The following is a 22,694-nucleotide window of genomic DNA, read 5'->3' on the forward strand; positions in this document are numbered from 1 at the left end:
TCAAAATAAAAAGAGGTAAGAGGATTCAGCCAAAATATTTAAGTTCAGTGGAAGGCCAAGTATAGGCTAGAAGCATATCAGTCTGAAATAAGAGAGAACATCTAACAAAAGAGCAATTCAAAAGGGGCTCAATAGGCTAATCCTCCACCTGTGGCGGTGGCACACCAGGTTCTAGTCCCGGTCAGGGCATCGGATTCTGTCCCGGTTGCCCCTCTTGCAGGCCAGCTCTCTGCTGTGGCCCGTGAAGGCAGTGGAGGATGGCCCAAGTCCTTGGGCCCTGCACCCGCATGGGAGACCAGGAGAGGCACCTGGCTCCTGGCTTCGGATCAGTGCAATGTGCCGGCCGCAGCGGCCATTGGGGGGTGAACCAACGGCAAAAAGGAAGACCTTTCTCTCTGTCTCTCTCTTACTATCCACTCTGCCTGTCAAAAAAAAAAAAAAAAAGTCATTTCTAAACTGATTCAAACTGCCTAGGCCTGACTGTGATCTTATCAGGATAAAAAACTTTATTGATTCCATAGCAGTTCTGCAGGCATTATTGGTTGGGAAGCTGCTTAAAATTTTGATGGCTGTCACAGGAAGTTGTTGCACAGGTAACATGGCCTATGTGATGAGATAAACTCCATTTTATAAAAGTGATTGCGCGGCCGGTGCCATGGCTCACTTGGTTAATCCTCCGCCAGCCACACCGGCATCCCATATGGGTGTCGGGTTCTAGTCCCGGTTGCTCCTCTTCTAGTCCAGCTCTCTGCTGTGGCCCGGGAAGGTAGTGGAGGATGGCCCAATTACTTGGGCCCTGTACCTGCATGGGAGAGCAGGAAGAAGCACCTGTCTCCTGGCTTTGGATCGGCGCAGCTCCAGCTGTGGTGGCCATTTGGGGGGTGAACCAACGGAAGGAAGACCTTTCTCTCTGTGTCTCTCTCTCACTGTCTAACTCTATCTGTCAGATTACAAAAAAAAAAAAAAGTGATTGCAACTAGGGGCCAGCACTGTGGCATAGTGGGTAAAGCCGCCACCTGCCACACAAACATCCCAAATAGGCACCGTGCAGTTTGAGTCCCGGCTGCTTCATTTCTGACCCAGTTCCCTACTAACATGCCTGGAAATCAGTGGAAAATGACCCAACTGCATGGGCACCTGTTTCCATATGGGAGATCCAGAAGAAGCTCCTGGCTCCTGATTTTGAATTGGCCCGGCTCCAGCCATGTGGCCATTTGGGGAGTGAATCAGCAGAGAGAATATCTCTTTCCATCTCTCCCATTCTCTCTCTCTCTCTTTTCCTTTCAAATAAATCAGTAAATGTTAAAAAAAAAAAAAAAGATTCAACTAGAACTTGCTAATTACTGACCTCTGTAGGGATCCTCTGGTTTATCACTAAGCTTACTTGCACTTGGCCTTTTCCTATGCTGCTGCCTCATCATTCATAGCAGTGTGAGTAATTTGGCATTGAGTGAACAAGAAGAGGGCATAGAGAGTCCAGCAGCTGTGCTTGTTGGCACTGGATATTTAAATATCTTCAGTGTAGCCAACAGTGTACTTGGCACAAATGTTAGCCAATAATACTTAAACAAATTGTTGCGAAGAAAATAGGCAGACATTTATTTTAAAACCATCCCTCTCTTTTCTTTCCCTTTAAAACAATCTGTTAGATTGAAATCTTAGTGGATTTTTTTTTTTTCTGTAAGTTTGAAAAGAGTGCTACCAAAATGAGGTTTGTAATTCTAATGATAGCATTGGCTTAGCTTCTTTCAGACAGGAATTTCTAAGCACTTTATTAATTAAATTGTACAGGCCTATGTGAGGTACATGCTAATGAGTTGCTTTTCCTAAAAGAGGGAGTTGGGCCATTGATACAAGGTGACTTGCAACTTGCCCAGTTCATTCAGTTAGAGAGAAACAAAAGCCAAGAATTTCCCAGGCCTTTGCTGTGTTACATCCAATAGCATTGCAGACTTTTCTACTTCATAAGATAGAGTGTTTTACTCTAAATGATTACTATGATTCAGACTGTGTGAAATTTTTTATAATGTTCAGTCAAAAAGAAGTCGGGACCAGCACTGTGGAATGGCAGGTAAAGTTGCTTCCTGCAGTGCCAACATCTCATATTGGCGCCTGTTCAGGTGCTGGCTATTCCATTTCTGATCCAGATCCCTGCTAATGCACCTGGGAAAGCACAAGATGACCCAAGTCCTTGGGCCCCTGCACCCACGTGCCAGACCCAGAAGAAGCTCTAGGCTCCTGCTTCAGATTGGCCCACCTCTGTCTGTTGCAGCTGTTTGGGGAGTGAACCAGTGGATGGAAGACAGCCACACCCACACCCATGTCTGCCTCTGCCTCTCTGTAACTGCCTTTCAAATAAGGAAATAACTTAAAAAAAAAAAAAAAAAAGAGTCTTCTTGATGATTAAAAAGATTAGTTCAAAAGTTTTCTCAACACCCAGAAGGGAGGGGAGGATAGTCTACCCATGAAACTGTCATCAAATTTAGATTTGTGCCCAAATATTTAGGTTTGTTTGGGTAAAGATTTTTTTTTTTAATTTTTTTTTAACTTTTATTTAATGAATATAAATTTCCAGTGTACAGCTTATGGATTACAATGGCTTCCCCCCCCCCATAACTTCCCTCCCACCCGCAACCCTCCCCTCTCCCGCTCCCTCTCCCCTTCCATTTGCATCAAGATTCATTTTCAATTCTCTTTATATACAGAAGATCAATTTAGTATAAAGATTTCAACAGTTTGCACCCACATAGAAACACAAAGTGAAACATACTGTTTGAGTACTAGTTATAGCATTAAATCACAATGTACAGCACATTAAGGACAGAGATCCCACATGAGGAGCAAGTGCACAGTGGCTCCTGTTGTTGACCCAACAAATTGACACTCTTGTTTATGGCGCCAGTAACCACCCTAGGCTCTCATCATGAGTTGCCAAGGCTATGGAAGCCTTCCAAGTTTGCCGACTCTGATCATATTTAGACAAGGTCATAAAAGACAGAGTGAGGATAGTAACCAATGATCCTAAGAGTGGCATTTACCAGGTTTGAACAATTATACAGCATTAAGTGGGGAAGAGGACCATCAGTACACACAGGTTGGGAGTAGAGCCATTGGTGGTAGAGTAGAGGTTATGATTACAAAGGAATGAGGCCCAAGTGCACTAGACAGGGCCTAGAACAAAGGACAGAGTCATTATTAGAGGAGCTAAGAAAGGTGCTGTCTAAGCTACAAGTAATTTTTCTGATTGAGAGGCAAATAGAACCTGATAGAAGGGGCTTGATAATAATCTGGTGGGCTTTAGGCCTTGTAAGTTAAGAGGCCCAGACCTATCTATCTCTTCACATGGGGTATATCCTAAGGGAGGTGTGAACCTCCTAGGGGAAGGCACTCTGTTGACTTTCATTACTTGGCTGGCCTGGGAGGAGAGCTGGCCAGGTAAAGGCAGGGGGCATCTCTAACAAGAAATTTACAGTTCTGCCTGCAATGTTGCTGACCCTACTTGACCATACCCTCAGCTGCAGTGGTCACTTTGGAAGTTGGGCTGAGTGAAGGGCTTTTCAGCTTGGAGCCAATAAGATCTGTGGCTCTGACCTGGGCATCCTTTGACTCCAGGGCAGGTCCATTTCCAGTGATCCAACTCTTGGCAGAGCTGCCAGGGCTCTTCACAAGCTGACTTCTGCTGAAGCCCAGGCTTACCACATTGAAAGCCACTGCAGTGGACTGGCCTGTTGGGTCTCCTTGAGGGCAGATCACTGTACAGATCAGCCATTAATAGGCCTGCCACCCATTGCTTCTGATGCCGAGCTTTCTTTTCCTCCTGGTTTGTGTTAAAGCAGACCAGAGGATGCAAGTCAAGGGAGTGCCCATGTCCCATCTCTAATCTTCGGTGGCCTGAACTACAAGTCTATAGTCACAGGCATGTTCTGTAGTAGTTTTTCTACGGTAGACAATGCCCATGAGGAAAATTATATTCTCACTTTAAAACTTTCTTTCCCTTTGGTCTGAAAGGGAGGTTTTTTTCTACTTACTGTATACTTCGCTGATGGCGAAGTGAATCTAGCTATTAAATTGTGCATCCTACAGATTCCTTCATAATAGAATTAGTTTCCTACCTTGAAGAGAATAGAGAAATGAAAGAACAAGTTGGGCTTAGAATAGAGAAATGAGGGAGCAAGTCCTAGATCGCTTGCTGACAATAGCAATATCACATGAATACTTAGCAAACCGTTTCAACCATTAGATAACAACTTAAGAAAACCTTTACCAGAAGGTCCAATGCCTTCTATAAATTTTAAGCATCATGTATTTGAAAACACCTCTTAAATATCTAACATGGTGTAGTTTGTTTAGCCAGTAAACTTAAGCACAACCATCTAAAATGTTTTTAGTTTCTTTCTACCAACAAGTCTAAAACATATGATACACAGATTCAGGTCCCACAAATTAAAATGTATCTTTGATTGATTTTAGCAGCTTAAATTTATGGACAATCTTATCTATAAGCCATTTAAAATAAAACTCTTAATAAAATTTCCCCATGTGTACATACAATATGTACACACATATAACATAGCATAATAGACCAATATAGCAATTTTAATAATAGCTTTTAAAATCTTTAACTCTTTTTGTAGATTGCCAATTGATTTGAATTGCTTTTTGTTTTTAGTAACCTCAGTTAACCATGCTTTCTCTCAGTTGGTACTGTTAATACATTATTGGCTTCATCTGTTTACAGAGCCATCCCAAAGTACTGAATACAATAAAAGTGACTGGAAAAAGTCCATAGGAACCTATAGGAGGACAGCTAAACACAGAACCAACAACGCTTTAGTTTTATGAGCAGCAGATCATATATAACTGTGGATGACAAAAGACTTTAAGTCACCATGTTTAAAATTATAAACTCATCAACCAACAAGAGGCACTTGCTTACTTCACAGCATTTTTGAAAGCACCTGTAGGATTTTACAAGTATTTAACCCTTTAAGCCTCTGGGGCTTTCTCATTAAGATAACTATCATGTCTAGTAACACAAGATCATTAGACTTTTTAATTCTCAAACATTTGTATTAATAGCATTTTCCATTATAGAAACTTAAAGTCTGGTACCACATCACATCTTGACAGTCCTTCTAATATACTCCAAATAGACTGATTAGTTGGTGTCTCTATAAGATGAGAGACATAGGTCCTTCGATTTTTTCAGTTGGGCCCAAACTGGAAAAACCAAAGTCCAGGATTTACTGGAAATTTTAGAGACCAGATTGTTTGAAACTTTGATTTTTTGAATGCCTGTCAAGAATGCCAAGAAGGCTCAAAATCCAAAATATCTGGTTGAAATAAGATTTCTTAAAATCATGACATAACATAGACCAAATTTGATCATTGTTACAAGGTGATTATTCAAATCTTTGAAAAAAGCACATATTTAAATAACCCATAGCTCTTAATAAAAATTCAGCTGTTTTTGAACAATTAGAATTTAACAGACATCAAGAGAACATAATAGATTACTTTAACACATTGCTTTAACAGAGCATCAGAGTTTAATTCTATGTCAAAGAGAAATTGAGCTTCCTGTGATCTTTTGCTGTGAGGTTTCCTTCCTTTACCTTCTTTCATATTGGTGACCATGTTTCTGTGTTTCTGTGTGTAAGACATCTTTAAGCATCTTTTGCAGGGCAGGAAGAGTGGCAACAAATTCTTTCAGTTTCTGTTTGCTATGAAAAGTCTTAATTTCACCTTCATTCACAAATGAGAGCTTTGCAGGATATAGTATTCTGGGCTGGCAGTTTTTCTCTCTTAGTACCTGGGCTATGTCTCGCCATTCCCTTCTAGCTTGTAGGGTTTCTGCTGAGAAGTCTGCTGTGAGTCTAATTGGAGATCCTCTAAGAGTGATCTGACGTTTCTCTCTTGCACCTTTTAGGATCTTTTCTTTATGTTTCACTGTGGTGAGTTTGATTACAACATGTCGTGGTGAGGATCTCTTTTGGTCATGTTTATTAGGGGTTCTATAAGCTTCCTGTACTAAGATGCCTCTGTCCTTCTCCAAACCTGGGAAATTTTCTGCTAGTATCTCACTGAAAATGCCTTCTAATCCTTTCTCCCTCTCCATGCCTTCAGGAACTCCTAGAACCCGAATGTTGGGTTTTTTAATAGTATCCTGTAGATTCCCGACAATATTTTTTAGATTTCTAATTTCTTCTTCTTTTCTTTGGTTTGCCTGTTTCCTTTCCTGTTCTCTGTCTTCTAAGTCTGATATTCTCTCTTCTGCTTCGCCCATTCTGTTTTTAAGGCTCTCTAATGTGTTTGTCATTTGATCTATTGAACTCTTCATTTCATTATGATTTCTAGTCACTATCAGAGTTTCTTGTTCCACTAGTTGTTTCATTTCATTTTGATTCCTCCTTAATATTTCACTTTCACGAGAGAGATTTTCTATCTTGTCCATGAAGGATTTCTGTAGTTCAAGAATTTGTTTTTTGAGAACTTCTTAATGTTCTTATCAATTTTTTGAGATCCGCTTCTTGCATTTCTTCGATCTCATCATCTTCATAATCTTGAATTGGGGTGTCTTTTTCATTTGGGGGCGTCATAGTTTCTTCCTTGTTCTTGTTAGCTTGGTTTTTGCGTTTGTTGTTTGGCATGTTGGAGATATTTGGTTTCTTCACTGTGGGGTTTTTTCTTGTTACACTATGGCTCTATATTAAGTGGACTGTCTGCTTTCAGTGGAGCCTTAGAGGCTTGAGATGAGTGTGGACTGAGAGCTGTGTTTGGTTCCTCAGGGTTGAGGGTGTGTCAAGGATGACACTCCCAGGTTAGGTGTGGTAAATCTCTCTTTCTTTTTTTGATTTAAAAGGGAAGTAATTCCGCACAGCTGAACGTAATTGGAGGTAGTTAGCAGGCAAATGATATACCCACAGGAGCCAGAGATCGGAAGCTCTTTCCCAAGGACCACACAGGGAATCTCTGCTGCCCTCAGTGTGGGCTCCAATTCTCCTGCAGTCTCCCACTGGGTTGCCAAGTTAGATGCTAATCTCCTGTTATTTCACCCCTCCTCACAGAGTCAGGTTTTTCTGCTAGGCTCAGGGCTGGTGCAGACCTGAGGTCGCCCTGCTTATGACGTATGTCCAAAATGGCGCCTGCTCTGTCTTGCTCGCCTTTGAGAGGTGAGCGGAGAGAGAGAAACTTGTGTCCGTATCAGTCACTTTTTTTATTTTTTTTCTCTCTCTTCTAGTTAGCCTGGTGAACTTTTCCCCACGGAGTTTCAAGCCTCGTTCCCTCTAGCCTCCTCTTTCCGCTTGCCTGCTGGTATCTCGGGCTATGGAGGTTCGGCTCACCTCGCGTTCCAGCGCTGGTGCGTTGAGTCTGCCGCTGGTGTCCCGAACTTGGGCTCCCATGCTCTCCACGCAGGTCCACTGTGAATCACTAGTTCCGGAAGAGTTTCCTCTGCTGTTTCATCCCCTACTCTTCCTTGACCCTGCAGTATCTCCACTTATATTAAACTTTCTCTCCCCCCGGACTGTGTGCTCCCTGCCTATTCCGCCATCTTGCCGCCTCCCCTGGGTAAAGATTTCATACGGTTTCTCTGAAAGGGAGATATGGAAAAGCCCACATGATTTATATATTGAAATATTTCATTTTGAACATAAGAATGTTGATCTGGGTAACATTTTTAAACATCCAGGAATTTTTTCTAGGTTAAGCTTTTATCTTGTAAACCAATCTAATGCTTACCACTTATAGCACACAGAGTTTTTAATGTAATAGATGGTGAGTTTAAATTTGTGATTGCAAATCAGTATGCCTTACAAAAATAATAAGTAATAATCGCTTTTATACAAAACCATTCTAATTTGTGCTGTGATTTCATAAAATCAATAGTTATTTCTTCAGCAATACCCGTTCAAGAAGCCATTAAACTTAGCAGCAGATTTTGAGGGTATTTATTGACCTGCTTACACGGCATCTTTATGACTACTTCCTCGTAGTACATTGAAATCTATAAAAATATCTTGAAAATATATTATTGTTTCCCACAGTTGTTAATAGCTTCCTTCTTCAATCACTTCTTGTTATTAGCAGGTTTTCTAATATGAAGAAGAATGCAACTAACAGTGGTAACTGAAATGTTAAGGAAAGCACCTTTCACAATGCCCTGCATTTAATAGCTTGTCTTCAAACGCTGATTCTTGCCGCTATGATCACAGAAATCTCAAGACTTTGGAGGAGATGAAAGCAGTAGAAGAGACCTTAATTGCTATACTGGGAGTTCCTGAGCCAGTATTAGTCAATAAAGGGGAAGAGTCTGGTTTAGTCTCCTACCGTGTTCTGTCAAAGACTCCTGGAAGTAGACCTGTGTGCACATGCAGCTATGGATTACAGAACACAGCTGTTGGGACCCTCAGTCAGTGACCCCCTTTTAAGCGGGAGGCCAGCCTTTTTGTGGCTGTCACAGCAATTCATTTTTTTTAAAATTGTTTTATGTTTATACACACAAAATAAACTCACTCCTGTACTGGCCACAAGAAACAACCTTTTGTAACCTATGGTATTGTCCAAATTACTCATTCAGATTAGGAAACCGATACCCAGAAAGACAAAACTGGAATAAACATTTTCTAACAGGCACTTGAATCAAGGTAATGTCAACATGTGTCCTTTATGAGAAACAAAAAGAAAAGCAATTACTTCTGAATGAAACCATCGTAATTGACCCTGATGTACCTTCAGGGAATTTGGGTTTTGTTGCAAATTTTATTGCAGAGATGAGGGCATTTGGCATCATTCCCGCTTCTCACAGGACTAGGTTTCATGTCTAGTGCCAAAATAGCTTATAGGTAGAAATTGCTTAGAGAATGAAATAGAAAAGTGTTCATATTCAATACCTGGGCTCTACCACATGTCTGCCTACGTGATTGGAATGTTTTATGCCCTAAACCTCCTTTAGAAAATAATACGATATCATATATGTTTAAAAATTTGGTATCAGATAGCTTTGTATTAAATGTCTTTCTACTGTTTACTAATGATGTGACCTTGGGCAGATTATTTCTGTGCATAAGTACAGTGGGTTTTTACTAGTATCTAATTCAGTAGATTGCAAGACTTAAAGCCAACATTAGCTTTCATCTGGTTTCTTCTGGTTGGTTAACCTTCTCCCACACTTGTTCCCTATATTTTGTTGTCCAAATCCATGATACCTTTAAGGTATAGAGAGCATCTTTTCAATAAATAGTGCTAAAGTCAGATAGCACTAGGTGAAAAAAATGTACTGGAACCCTGACCAATGTACACCAAAACAAAATGAAAATTTAAATGTAAAAGGTAAATGGGGCTGGTGCTGTAGCTAGCCACTGCCTGTAGCACCTATATCCCACATGGGGGCCGGTTTGAGTCCCTGCTGCTCCGCTTCTGATCTAGCTCCCTGTTAATGTGCCTGGGAAAGCAGTTGAGGGTGACCCAAGTGCCCAGGCCCCTGCATCCACATGGGAGATCCCAAGAAGCTCCTGGCTCCTGGCTGCAGTCCAGCCCAGCCCTGGCCATTGTGGCCCTTTAGGGAATGAACCAACAGATAAACAATCTCCCTCTTTCTCTGTCTTTCTCTCTCTCTCTCTCTCACTCTACCTTTCAAATAAATAAATTTTTTTTTTAAAGTAAAACATTAAAGCTTTTGAAAGAGACATAGAAAAACAGATTTATAACCTCGGAATAGGAAAAGATTTCTTTGGTTTTTTTTAAAGGTTTATTTTTATTTCTTCACCAAGTAAGCTTAACAAATGAAAAGCAAAAAGACCCTAGCATCGTGGGAATATAGACAATAGCTATAAACACTAGTTGAATGAAAAAATGACTATGCCACCAATATACAGTAAATTTTAAAGTAATCACAGATCAGTAAAACTATAGCTCTATAACATTCTTAACCATTGGTTTGACACAGGCATAAAAGTTTCACAAAACAATATTTGCAGCAATACTGATACATACAGGCATTTGTGGGTTTTTTTGTTTTTGTTTTTTTAATTTTAGCTCTCACAAATAAGGGAGAATGTGATAATTCTCTTTCTGTGTCTGGCTTATTTCACTCAACATGTCATCCTCTGGTAGCATCCATTTTGCTGCAAATGGTAGACCTGCATTCTTTTTCATATCTGAATAGTATTCCATAGTGTATATCCACCACATTTTCTTTATCCATTCATCTGATGATGTACACCTAGATTGATTCCATATTTTGGCTATTGTGAACAGTGGTGCTAAAAACATGGTGGGACAGGATCTCTGTGATACAGTGTGTTCATGTCTTTTGGTATATACCCAGTAGTGGGTTTGCTGGATCATATGGCAAGTCTATTTAGTTTTTTTAAGAAATCCGCATGTGGTTTTCTACATAGTGGCTGCACAAATTTGCGTTCCCATCAACAGTATATTTCCTTTTTCCTTTTTCCACATCCTCACCAGCATGCTCTCTGTCTTTGGATTTTAACCATTAGGATAGGAGTGGTTTTGATTTGCATTTCCCTAATAGCTAGTGACATTGAACATTTTTTCATATATTTGGCCATGTCTGTTCTGTAACTTTGCCCTTAATGGATTGGTTGTTTAATTTCCTAAGTTGTCTATATATTCTGGGTGTTAATCCTTTGTCAGATAAGTAGCTTACAAATTTTTTCTCCTTTTCTGTTGGCTGTCTCTTTAACTCCATGAGTGTTAAACAAAGTACGGAAATCACACTTCAGGCCAACATCCAATTTCTTTTAGCAGATTGATCTGGTTTTCAGATCTGCTTTTTAACTTTGCAGCATTCTTCCTCTTCTTTAAAGATTTATTTATTTGAAAGGCAGTTACCAACAGAAAGGGAGAAATACAGAGAGAGACCTTCCAACTTCTGGTTCATTCCCCAAATGTCCACAGCGACTAGGACTGAGCCAGGTCAAATCCAGGAGCTTCATTCAGGTCTCCCACGTGGGTGCAGGGACCTAAGCACTTGGGCTATCCTCTGCTGTTTTCCCAGACGCATTAGCAAGAAGCTTAATTGAAAGTAAAACAGCCAGGAGAGGAACCAGCGCCCATATGGAATACCAGTGTCTCGGGCTGTGGCTTAACCCGCCATGCCACAGTGCCAGCCCCTCATAATTATACTTAAAGACATGGGAGATATAAAGTAGAAAACAATTGTCAGTGGGGCTCTTTTGGTGAAACTATTTATGTTAAAAAGTAGTGTTGCTTTGGATAGGAGTTAGACTAAGTAGCCTCTGACATTCCATTTTGAATCATTATTTTTTTCTAATACTGATTAAGCCATCTGGTTTTTTTTGTTGTTGTTGTTAATTCAGTATGCTGTCTTTTCTATAAGATGAGAAATGAACAACCCTGAGCATTTGATTTTTACCACACTAGAATCTTCTAGGAATTGGTGGATTCTCCTTCTCTAGCCCTTAGGCAAAGGAACCGTATTCAGCTTTGGCCTTACAGTTTACCTAAGTTTGATCAAATTGTCCCAGTCAGTGCATTTCCCTTTTAGCCTTCAGACCAGTGTTTCTTAAAGCCACAGAACAAGGGTACAGTTTATCTGTCAGATCACCGTTGTCAGAAAATCAACTTGACGGCCGGCGCCGCGGCTCACTAGGCTAATCCTCTGCCTTGCGGCGCCAGCACACCGGGTTCTAGTCCCGGTCGGGGCACCGATCCTGTCCCGGTTGCCCCTCTTCCAGGCCAGCTCTCTGCTGTGGCCCGGGAGTGCAGTGGAGGATGGCCCAAGTGCTTGGGCCCTGCACCCCATGGGAGACCAGGAGAAGCACCTGGCTCCTGCCATCGGATCAGTGTAGTGCGCCGGCCGCAGCGCGCTACCACAGCGGCCATTGGAGGGTGAACCAACGGCAAAAGGAAGACCTTTCTCTCTGTCTCTCTCTTACTGTCCACTCTGCCTGTCAAAAAAAAAAAAAAAAGAAAAGAAAATCAACTTGACTAAAATGCTTTAATATTATTACATAGGCCACTTACTCCAGAATTGGTTCTTCTGTGAAATGGTGGTTAGTTTTATCTCTGTTTTATTGTAACATTTATCTCTGTTTTAGTGCGTATTTTTCTATTGCAGTTAGAATAGGAATCCTCTTCTGGTTTAGTGGACCTTAAGGAGTTGTCCCAGCCCCAGATGATTCCCTTTCTACTCCTCTAACACCATTCACAGTATGTCTCAGGTTAGGACCTCAGTATACCTGACCTTGTTGCAGAGAACTACTTTGGTCTAAATTGGCACAATTGAAGGAAGAGCAAAAATGATCAACATTCTGAGAGTATGTGAGTTGTGGGATTTGGCACCCTGTAGCTTTTGTGGGTTTTTTTGTTTTTGTTTTTTTTGCTACACATGAATACACATGCACACACAATTAGATTGCTCTCACTGAAAAGAGATATTCAACAAACTAAACAGTACTTGTCAAACTTGGTCTTCATCCAGTAGGTAGGCTCAGGCTTTTCTCTCTCTCTCTCTCTCTCTCTCTCTCTCTCTCTCTCTTTTTTAAGATTTATTTATTTATTTGAAAGTCAGAGTTACACAAAGAGAGAAAGAAAGGCGGGGGATGGGGTAGGGGGTAGGTCTTCCATTTGATGGTTCACTCCCCAGATGGCCGCAACAGCTGGAGTTGAGCTGATCTGAAGCCAGAAGCCAGTAGCTTCTTCCGGGTCTCCCACATGGGTATAGGGGCCCAAGGACTTGGGCCATCTTCTACTGCTTTCCCAGGTCATACCAGAGAGCTGGATCGGAAGTGGAGCGGCCGGGACTCGAACCAGCACCTGTATGGGATTCTGGCATTGCAGGTGGCACTTTACCCACTATGCCACAGTGTTCGCCACTCGAGCTTTTCTTTAGTTGGGACCTATGTAGGGCAGAAGCTTGTGTATTCCTCATCTTAAAAATTACCAACTACCACAGGCTGGCGCTGTGGGCATATTGAATAAAGCCTGTAGAGCCGGAAGAAGCTCCTGGCTCCTAGTTTTGGATCGGTCCACTCTGGCTATTTGGGTAGTGAACCAGCAGATGGAAGACCTCTCACTCTCTGCCTCTACCTCTCTGTAACTTCGACTTTCCAATAAAAGTAAATAATTTTTTTAATTACCAACCATCAGAGTGATTACCTCATAAATGTTTGCTAGAATATATTGAATTTAGATTCTTGTATCTTGTCAGTTCTTGAATATTTACTATTGAGTGGACTTGGTGAGTTTTTCAGCTGCTGTACTGATATATATTGTGGTACATGACTACAGCCATTAGTGAAGTTTTTTAACTTAATGATATTTGCATAAAATGTTAATGTAGTGTCCTAATCTTGTCCTGCCAAGTATATGGACTTTTTTTTTTTTTTTTAAGATTTACTTATTTACTTATTTGAAAGAGTTAGAGACAGATCTTCCATTTGCTGGTTCACTTCCCAAAAGGCCACAACTGCTATGGTTGGGCCAGGTCAAACCCAGGAGCCAAGAACTTCTACAGGTCTCCCACATGGGTACCATTCTTGGTTGCTTTCCCAATCATATTAGCAGTAAACTTGATCAGAAATGGAGCAGCCAAGACTTGAACTTCCCCAAGTTGTTTATTCATTCATTATGCACCATATCAGTAAACAGTTTTGAGCAACCCTAGGCATTTATAAAGATTTTTTTTTTAATTCTTACTCTTCATTTTAATGTATTTGAAAGGCAGAGTGACAGAGTGAGTTTCTGTCTACTAGTACATCCCAAAAGTTCACGATAGCCTGGGCTAGACCTGGCCAAAACCAGAAGCCAGAAACTCCATCCAGATCTCACTCATAGCTGACAGTAATGCAAGTGCAAACTCCATTATAATTATCATGCAACATCTCAAAGACAAACTGTCTTCAATAAATGCTTTATATACATATATGTAAAGTTATTTTCTTTGTTTTATAGGAAAAACGTCAGAGAGAGGCTCGTTTTCTCTGTACAGCAGGGACACTGGATTACCAGGCTGTCAAGTAAGTTTAATGAAGAAAAAAAGCAGTGAAATTTGTAGATGCACAACAAGTTTTAATAATAGAAGAGGTAGAAGTGTGTTCAGTGTGTTTCACCATTATTTGTTGCTCTGATTTGTGACAATATGGTGATTTTTTTTTGCAATTAAACATTTTCTTTTGTGCCTTCTGCTTAAAATGCTTTCCCTTCCTTGTCTTTCTCAACAGAGATTTTCTTAACCTATTTCCATTTTCACTGGAAACAAAGTAGCAGTTGTCTTCCTATCTCTTTCCAAAATGTATATTTTCCAAGAATAGTTGTTGCATATTGCCTAATAGAAAAAGCAAAACTGCTGATACATAACAGAAAGAACTGTTGCTTCATCTGTATAGTTTATCTGTCTTGTAAGATTAAATTTAGCATCAACATTGAAGGTATTTTTGTTTCAATCCTGCCTCTAAACAGGTTTTTAGAAGCTTCTCAGTCAATGACTTGGAAACTTTGTTTTAGTTCTTCCACATTCCCAAGCCTGTTGTATTTCTGCTAATGGCTGTGTGTTCTGCTCTCTTCCTTTTATTTATTTATTTTATTTTTATTATCTTTAGTCTGAGAATCTCAAACACTTTAACCTAGAGCTTCCTCTCAGAATCAAGCTTAAAAGACAGGAAGGAAAAGCAGAATATATTAGATTTATGTTTTGCCAAATGCATGCTCTTAATGAGATCCATATTGGACATTGCAAATTAACCAATTTAAACTGTCATACTAATACTACTCCATTCAATACATGTTTCATATATTACACATAATTGTGTAAGAGTGCTTAACGTAAGATCTTGTTTTATGATGTGCCTTCTTTTTTATATTATAAAAATGGGAGATTTTATATTCCTATCCTCTTAATGATAAACCCAACAAGTAGACATAGTTTGAATAAGTGATTTGTTCAATACAGTAGTCCCCATTACCCACAGTTTTACTTTCAGTGATTTTAGTTACCAAGAGATAACCATGATCCAAAGATATTAAATGAGAAATTTCAGAAATAAACACTTCATAAGTTTTAAGTTGTAAGCTGTTCTGAGTAGAATGATGAAATCTAACTGCCCAGGATGTGAATCATCCCTTTGTCCAATATATTAATGCTGTGTAAGCTATCCATCCATTAGTTACTTAGTAACTGTCTTGATTATCAGCTTAACTATATTACAGTTGTTGTATTCAAGTAACCCCTTTTGTGCTTAATGGCCCGAAGACACAAGAGTCCTGTTATTGGCAATTTGAATATGCCAAAGAGAAGCTACTAGTGCATCTTTTTCTTGGGTAACTGAAAGTTTTAGACTTAATAAGGAGAAAAAAAATTCCATTCAAACGTTACCAAGATCTCCAGTATAATAAGACATTTTTAGAGAGACCACAATCACTTAACTTTGATTATAGTATATTGCTACAATTGTTTACTATTATTATTAATCTCTATGATACCTAATTTATAAATTTAACTTACCAAGGTGAGTATGTATAGAAAAAAATTATAGTATATATAGGGCTCAGTACTATCAAGGTTTCAGGCCCCCAATAGGGGTCTTGTTAGGGAGGAGACCCCCATGCTTTTTTATGATACAAGTTACTGTTTGAATTTCAGTCTAAATTTGAATTATTTAGTGAGTTAGACGAGGGGTCTTGGGTCCAATTTCTGATCTCATCTACGTTGCTCTCATTGTCAGTTTCACAGGCCACTTAATCATCATTGTTCTTCTGAATCAATTAAGAACAGAACCAAAATTTATAGTCAATATTATAAAGCTGGGGATAGTAGCTCAGACTTTTTACTTTTCACCAAGCAGTCAAACTCTGTTCTCATGCAATTGATTTAAAAAAAAAAAAAACAACTTAATAGTGTTAATGATTTTTATTTTCCATGTGTATAATTAGCTTTTTTTTTTTTTTTTTTTTTTTTTTTTTTGGGTAGGGGGGACAGGCAGAGTGGATAGTGAGAGAGAGAGACAGAGAGAAAGGTCTTCCTTTTTGCTGTTGGTTCACCCTCCAATGGCCGCCGCGGCCAGCGCATCTTGCTGATCCGAAGCCAGGAGCCAGATGCTTCTCCTGGTCTCCCATGGGGTGCAGGGCCCAAGGACTTGGGCCATCCTCCACTGCCTTCCCGGGCCATAGCAGAGAGCTGGCCTGGAAGAGGGGCAACCGGGATAGAATCTGGTGCCCCAACCGGGACTAGAACCCGGTGTGCCGGGCGCCGCAAGGCAGAGGATTAGCCTGTTAAGCCACAGCGCCAGCCTATAATTAGCTTTAAAAGTTTTATTGACTGTCTGTAACTCTACCTCTCAAATCAATCAATCAATAAATCTTTAAAAAAAAAATATCATTGCTACAACCTTTTGTAAAGCCAACCACCTTGCAGTTACAAGACCTTTCTGTCTCTCCCTTTTTCTGTCTGTAACTCTACCTCTCAAATTGATCAGAGAGAGGGAGAGACGGAAAGGTCTTCTATCTCTGGTTCACTCCCCAAATGGCCACAACAGCCTGAGCCGGGTCCATCCGAAGCCAAGAGCCAGGAGCTTCTTCTGGGTTTCCCACGCGAGTACAGGGGCCCAAGCATTTGAGCCATCTTCTGTTTTTCCAGACCATAGCATAGAGCTGGATTGGAAGAAGAGCAGCTGGGACTTGAACCGGCACCCATATGAGATGCTGGTGCCACAAGTGGTGGTTTTACCTCCTATGCCACAGTGCTGGCCCCAATAATATCTACAAAGTAAGTCATCATGAAAGGACAAGAAGTTTTTAGAACTTTCATAGAAAATGTTATAAACATAGAAAATATGTTATAAAATACCATGCATGGATTTTAAAAATATTTTACACAAAGTAAACACTTTTTTGGGGGGGTTGTAAAATAACTTAGTAAAGGCACTGTTTTCAAACATCAAAGTAATAATTTGTTACCGATAAGGTACATCATTATAAACAAAACAGAATGATTTCAAGAGATACATGGCTTGTAAGCAAACAGTACAGTTTTATCCTTATGTGACAGCTTTCCTATGTACAGGATCATATCTTTTCCAGCCCTTCCAGAGACAGAGAGCGATGCCACTGCTCCCAGCAGTTACCTGGAAAGGTAGCCTGGAGCTCATGATTACATTTTTTTGACAGGCAGAGTTAGACAGTGAGAGAGAGAGAGAGAGAAAAGTCTTCCTTCCATTGGTTCACCCCCCAAATGACCACTACAGCCGGTACGCTGTGCTGATTTGAAGTCAGGAGCCAGTTGCTTCTCCTGGTCTCCCATGCAGGTGCAGGGCCCAAGCACTTGGGCCATCCTCCACTGCCTTCCCGGGCCACAGCAGAGAGCTGGACTGGAAGAGGAGCAACCGGGACAGAATCCAGCGCCCATGCTGGGACTAGAACCTGGTGTGCTGTGCCGCAGGCAGAGGATGGATTAGCCTAATGAGCCACGGCACCAGCCTCATAATTACATTTGAGATCATTACTGTTGAAGAAGTCCTACAAAACTGCAAAATTATTCATTCATTGGGGTCAGTGTTTAAGTTTCTGGGCTAAGAAATCTAGATGCTTGTCTATTCCTCCCACCAAAGCACATCAACAACATACCGATTCAAAAAACCAGCTGTGGCAGCCATTGGAGGGTGAACCAATGGCAAAGGAAGACCTTTCTGTCTCTCTCTCTCTCTCTCTCTCACTGTCCACTCTGCCTGTCAAAAAATAATAAAAAATAAAAATTTTTAAAAAAAGAATGCTTGATAACACCATCACAAATTTGATTATTTATTAGGTATATTCTTGGTTCCTGATAACACAGTAGAAAATCAGTAATCATTTGAGACTACTAAGAAGAAAGGAGTATAATTTAGAGTCAGAAGACCTGGCCTCAATTCTTTGACTACATTGATTTCCTCATTGGAAAAGTAGGATTAGCAGTTTCTGCTTTCACCTGCTTTGTAGGTCTCCAAAAGTTAAACTGTGTGCTTGTGAAAAAATTGAAAAAAGTAAAACATACTTACTCCTGGATTCATATATTAACAAAAGATGTTTGGATCCATAATAATATTTTAAGAGACAAATATTTGACAACCACTGATCTAATATAATAGTACTGTTAAACTTGAAGGGAAAAACTTATAAGCATTTGAGACTACTGTTCTAACTATTAATAGTTAATGCTTCTGTTAATGAATTTCACTTACATTTTTATAATGTCTCGGCAAAGATATTGCTATTCAATTAGAATCAGTAGTGAACTTTATATAATTACTCAGTTTGTCACCTTTGCAAAGGATTAAAATATACCAGTTTTAATTGTCCTATCAAAAAACATTTAATTTAAACTTAGTTATATAGCACTCTAATAATAATTACTACCATTTACCAAAAAATAATTGAACCAAGCTTTGAATTAAACATAATTACATTTAATCCTTTTAACAGCAACCCAATTTGTAGATTAGTAAAAAGAGATTCTCCAGAAAGTTTTTTCAAGGCTATACATATAGCAAGTAGTACACCTAAACACACTTTTGAGGGTTTAACTGTGAAATGACTACTGTGCAGCATAAGAATTCCTCAGATCTATTCCTTTTACATCCTCCTTTTTTTTTTTTTTTGACAGGCAGAGTGGATAGTGAGAGAGACAGAGAGAAAGGTCTTCCTTTGCCATTGGTTCACCCCCCAATGGCCGCTGCGGCCAGCGCATCACGCTGATCCGAAGGCAGGAACCAGGTGCTTCTCCTGGTCTCCCATGCGGGTGCAGGGCCCAAGCACTTGGGCTATCCTCCATTGCCTTCCCGGGCCATAGCAGAGAGCTGGCCTGGAAGAGGGGCAACCGGGATAGAATCCGGCGCCCCGAACAGGACTAGAACCGGTGTGCCAGCGCTGCAAGGTGGAGAATTAGCCTATTGAGCCACGGCGCCGGCCACATCCTCCATTTTTATTTGTTTGGTGGAAGAGATAACAGAGAGTTTATATGTTTAACAAGTTCCTCAGGTGATTGAAATTCATATGGACTTGGGTTTCATGCTTTGAAAAATCCAGCTCCTCTAAAGATGCCAAACCCAAGCATATATGGAGTATAAAAAGAAACTATAAGATCACTCCTTGACAACTGTTCATAAACATTTTGGAGAGATCAGGCAGGCCTATGAAAAACAGATCAACACAGTTACTAAAATTTAAGATGTGAAATATTACATATTGCTGTATACAAGATTTAAAGGGATTCAAGTTAGAGAAAGATCTATTTCTAAAGAATTAATAGAAGCAATGTGTGACCCCAGAAAAGAAACCCCAAACCCAGCAGAGTATAGAGAAGACTGTGCTTCAGCAAGGACAGACAGCATTAATGAAGAAAAGAGGGCTCTAAAAACAAGTAACAGAGTTCATCACTGTGAAAGGAACAATGGTTTTGCTATTCATTATTGGTACTTATCTCTGACTATGCTGCAGTTGCTAGGAAAAATTATGACAGATGACATCAGCTGATTTGGGGCCTGAGTAATTAAACTCAGGAAATTCAAGAGTGAAAAGGATGTATTATTACTCAGATTTGAAGAAAAACTTGTAATCCAAACAGTACTTATTAAACTGAATCTAAGAAGGAAGACAACACCTTAACTAATTGGCTACCATGATGTCTTACCTATTCACAACTGACATAAAAATCCAAGGAAAAATAAGTAGTGACTATAAAATTTTATTCTAATACCACCTTGAAACCATTTTTATTCAACAAAATCCCCCAAGGAACATTAACTCTGCTCTTAATGTACATAAAATGCTGCTGACATACTCCAAAACTCAGGCTAATTTAATAATGTCTTATAAGCCTTACTTCATGTTTAAGATGATGTAATAATATGTTGCTAACTTAGTCTCCTCATATTACCTTCACGGCAATTTCATAACTGATGAACCATTAAAAGCAAACTGGTGTAGCAGTATTCCTGGAAACGTTGATAGATCATTCTGCAATTGGATTTTTTTTAATTGATCCAACACAGAGCATGGTGACTAACATCTTTATTATAATAGATACAGTACTTTAAAAACTGCCACATTTAAGTGAAAAACCCTTTTATCATTAAAGCAAAATTTTTCTTGGTGTTCTTAAACATGTGCTTATTCAAGTAGTTTCAATAAATGTTTATCAGCATACTCAAACTTAGAAGATGACAGAGTCTTGTTTTTTGTTTTTTTTGTTTTTTTCAAAATATGTGAAGTTTCTTCTGAGTTCAGATATTGTATACCCCTGAGAAAATAACAACTTTAAAAACCCAAGTTAACTCTTAGTTGTTTGGAAATATACCCATACCACTTGCTTTTTCTCATCCTCTTTTTCCATGATGGAGAATCTGATCATACACAAACATTTGTAATGATAAGAGTCAATACATTAGAAAATAATAAACAATGCGTGTGCTAATGAAAAAAATGGAACAGATTCACATAAAACTGTCACTACTGTCAACATCCTTTACCTAAATGATAGAGCGCTCTAATTTGCAATAACTAGAGAATATGAATTCTTTTCAAGGACACATGTTCCATTCAATGGGCATGAACCATATGTTGGTCCATAAAATTGGTGTCAATCAGTTAAAAAGGTTTGAAAACATACGGAGTATGTTCTCTGACCACAAAGGAATTAAATTAAATTAGAAGTCAATAAAATATCTTTAAAAATCTAATATTTGCAAATTAAATTATGTATAGGTAACCCACAATTTTAAAAAGAAATTGCAAGGGAATTTAGAAAGTACTTCTTTTTTTTTTTTAAGATTTATTTATTGACTAGAAAGCCAGAGTTACACAGAGAAAAGGAGAGGCAGAGAGAGAGAGTTCTTCCATCCACTGGTTCACTCCCCAATTGGCTGCAACGGTTGGAACTGCACCAATCCGAAGCCAGGAGCCAGGAGCTTTTTCCGGGTCTCCCACACAGGTGCAGGGTTTTGAGGACTTGGGCCATCTTCTACTGCTTTCCCAGGTCATAGCAGAGAGCTGGATCGGAAGTGGAGCAGCCAGGACTCGAACCGGCGCCCATATAGAATGCCGGCACTGAAGGCGGCAGCTTTACTCATTACACCATAGCGCCGGCCCCTAGAAAGTGTTTCTAACTGAAGATAATGAAAATATGACCTAACAAAATTTGTTGGTGCAGGTAAAGCAGTGCCTGGCAGAGAAGATACAGCTTTAAACACCTCTATTAGGAAAAAAAGCTACACAATGAATGACCTGATATTCTGCCCTAAGAAACTAAGAGAAGAAGCAGAGCCCAAAGTAGAAGGAAGGAGATATGCCCTCCCCCCAGAAAAAGAGCAGAAATTAGTTTAACAGAAAAAAAGTCAAAAGTTGGTTATTTGGAGAAAATTGATAATTCCTAATTAAACTGGTTGATACAAGGTAGGAAAGAAAGGAAAGAGAACACAAGTTACCAATATCAGGAATGAAAGAGAAGTTATCTCTACAAATCATATATACATTAAGAAAATTTATTTTATCACATTAACGGAATCAAAGAGAAAATGCACTCATTACCCTAGATACAGAGAAGATGTTGAAAAAATTGAATCCTCAGATTAAAATCTGTCAGTAAACTTCTTCAATCTCATGAAAGAAACCTCTGTAATATGTATAAGTTTCAGGATACTTAATAGTGAAAAACTGTATGCTTTCCAACTCATAACAGGACCAAGGTAAGAATTCTGCTGATTTAATTTGCACTTTATGCCCTGGCAACTATAAGAAGGCATTAAAAAAAAAAAAAAGAGGGCCGGCGCCGTGGCTCAACAGGCTAATCCTCCGCCTTGCGGCGCCGGCACACCGGGTTCTAGTCCCGGTCGGGGCACCGATCCTGTCCCGGTTGCCCCTCTTCCAGGCCAGCTCTCTGCTGTGGCCAGGGAGTGCAGTGGAGGATGGCCCAAGTGCTTGGGCTCTGCACCCCATGGGAGACCAGGATAAGCACCTGGCTCCTGCCATCGGAACAGCGCGGTGCGCCGGCCGCAGCGCGCTACCGCGGCGGCCATTAGAGGGTGAACCAACGGCAAAGGAAGACCTTTCTCTCTGTCTCTCTCTCTCTCACTGTCCACTCTGCCTGTCAAAAATAAAAAAAAAAAAAAAATTAAAAAAAAAAAAGAGAAAAATTGAAAAAGAGGTTAAGCGGAATTTGCCAATGACATATTTGTGTACATAGGACATACTAAGGAATCATCAAGAAAACTTCCAGAACTAATAAATATTTTCAGCTTTACCACAACATACAAAGTCACTTTAAAAGCTCAGTTGTATTTCAATACACTAGCAGTGAACAATGAGGAAATGATATCAATAAAACAGTACTGTTTATGGTAATATCAAAAGCCATATGGCCGGCGCCGTGGCTCAACAGGATAATCCTCCGCCTTGCGGCGCCGGCACACCGGGTTCTAGTCCCGGTCGGGGCACCGATCCTGTCCCGGTTGCCCCTCTTCCAGGCCAGCTCTCTGCTGTGGCCAGGGAGTGCAGTGGAGGATGGCCCAAGTGTTTGGGCTCTGCACCCCATGGGAGACCAGGAGAAGCACCTGGCTCCTGCCATCGGAACAGCGCGGCGCGCCGGCCGCAGCGCGCTACCGCGGCGGCCATTAGAGGGTGAACCAACGGCAAAAGGAAGACCTTTCTCTCTGTCTCTCTCTCTCACTGTCCACTCTGCCTGT

General features: G+C 40.2%; 1 protein-coding gene across 6 annotated transcripts in view; it reads left to right on the forward strand.

The window, feature by feature from the left end:
• TCF12 (transcription factor 12) overlaps positions 1-22,694 on the forward strand; it is a 414,455-nt gene that overhangs the window by 247,741 nt on the left and 144,020 nt on the right. For all 6 annotated transcript variants that reach the window (XM_062205994.1, XM_062205989.1, XM_062205990.1 and 3 more), the window contains one exon: positions 13,939-14,003. In XM_062205994.1, the coding sequence (XP_062061978.1) occupies positions 13,939-14,003 (65 nt within the window). The remainder of the gene's footprint in view (positions 1-13,938; positions 14,004-22,694) is intronic.

The sequence above is a fragment of the Lepus europaeus genome, chromosome 11 (genome assembly GCF_033115175.1).
Source record: "Lepus europaeus isolate LE1 chromosome 11, mLepTim1.pri, whole genome shotgun sequence".
Classification (NCBI taxonomy): Eukaryota; Metazoa; Chordata; class Mammalia; order Lagomorpha; family Leporidae; genus Lepus; species Lepus europaeus.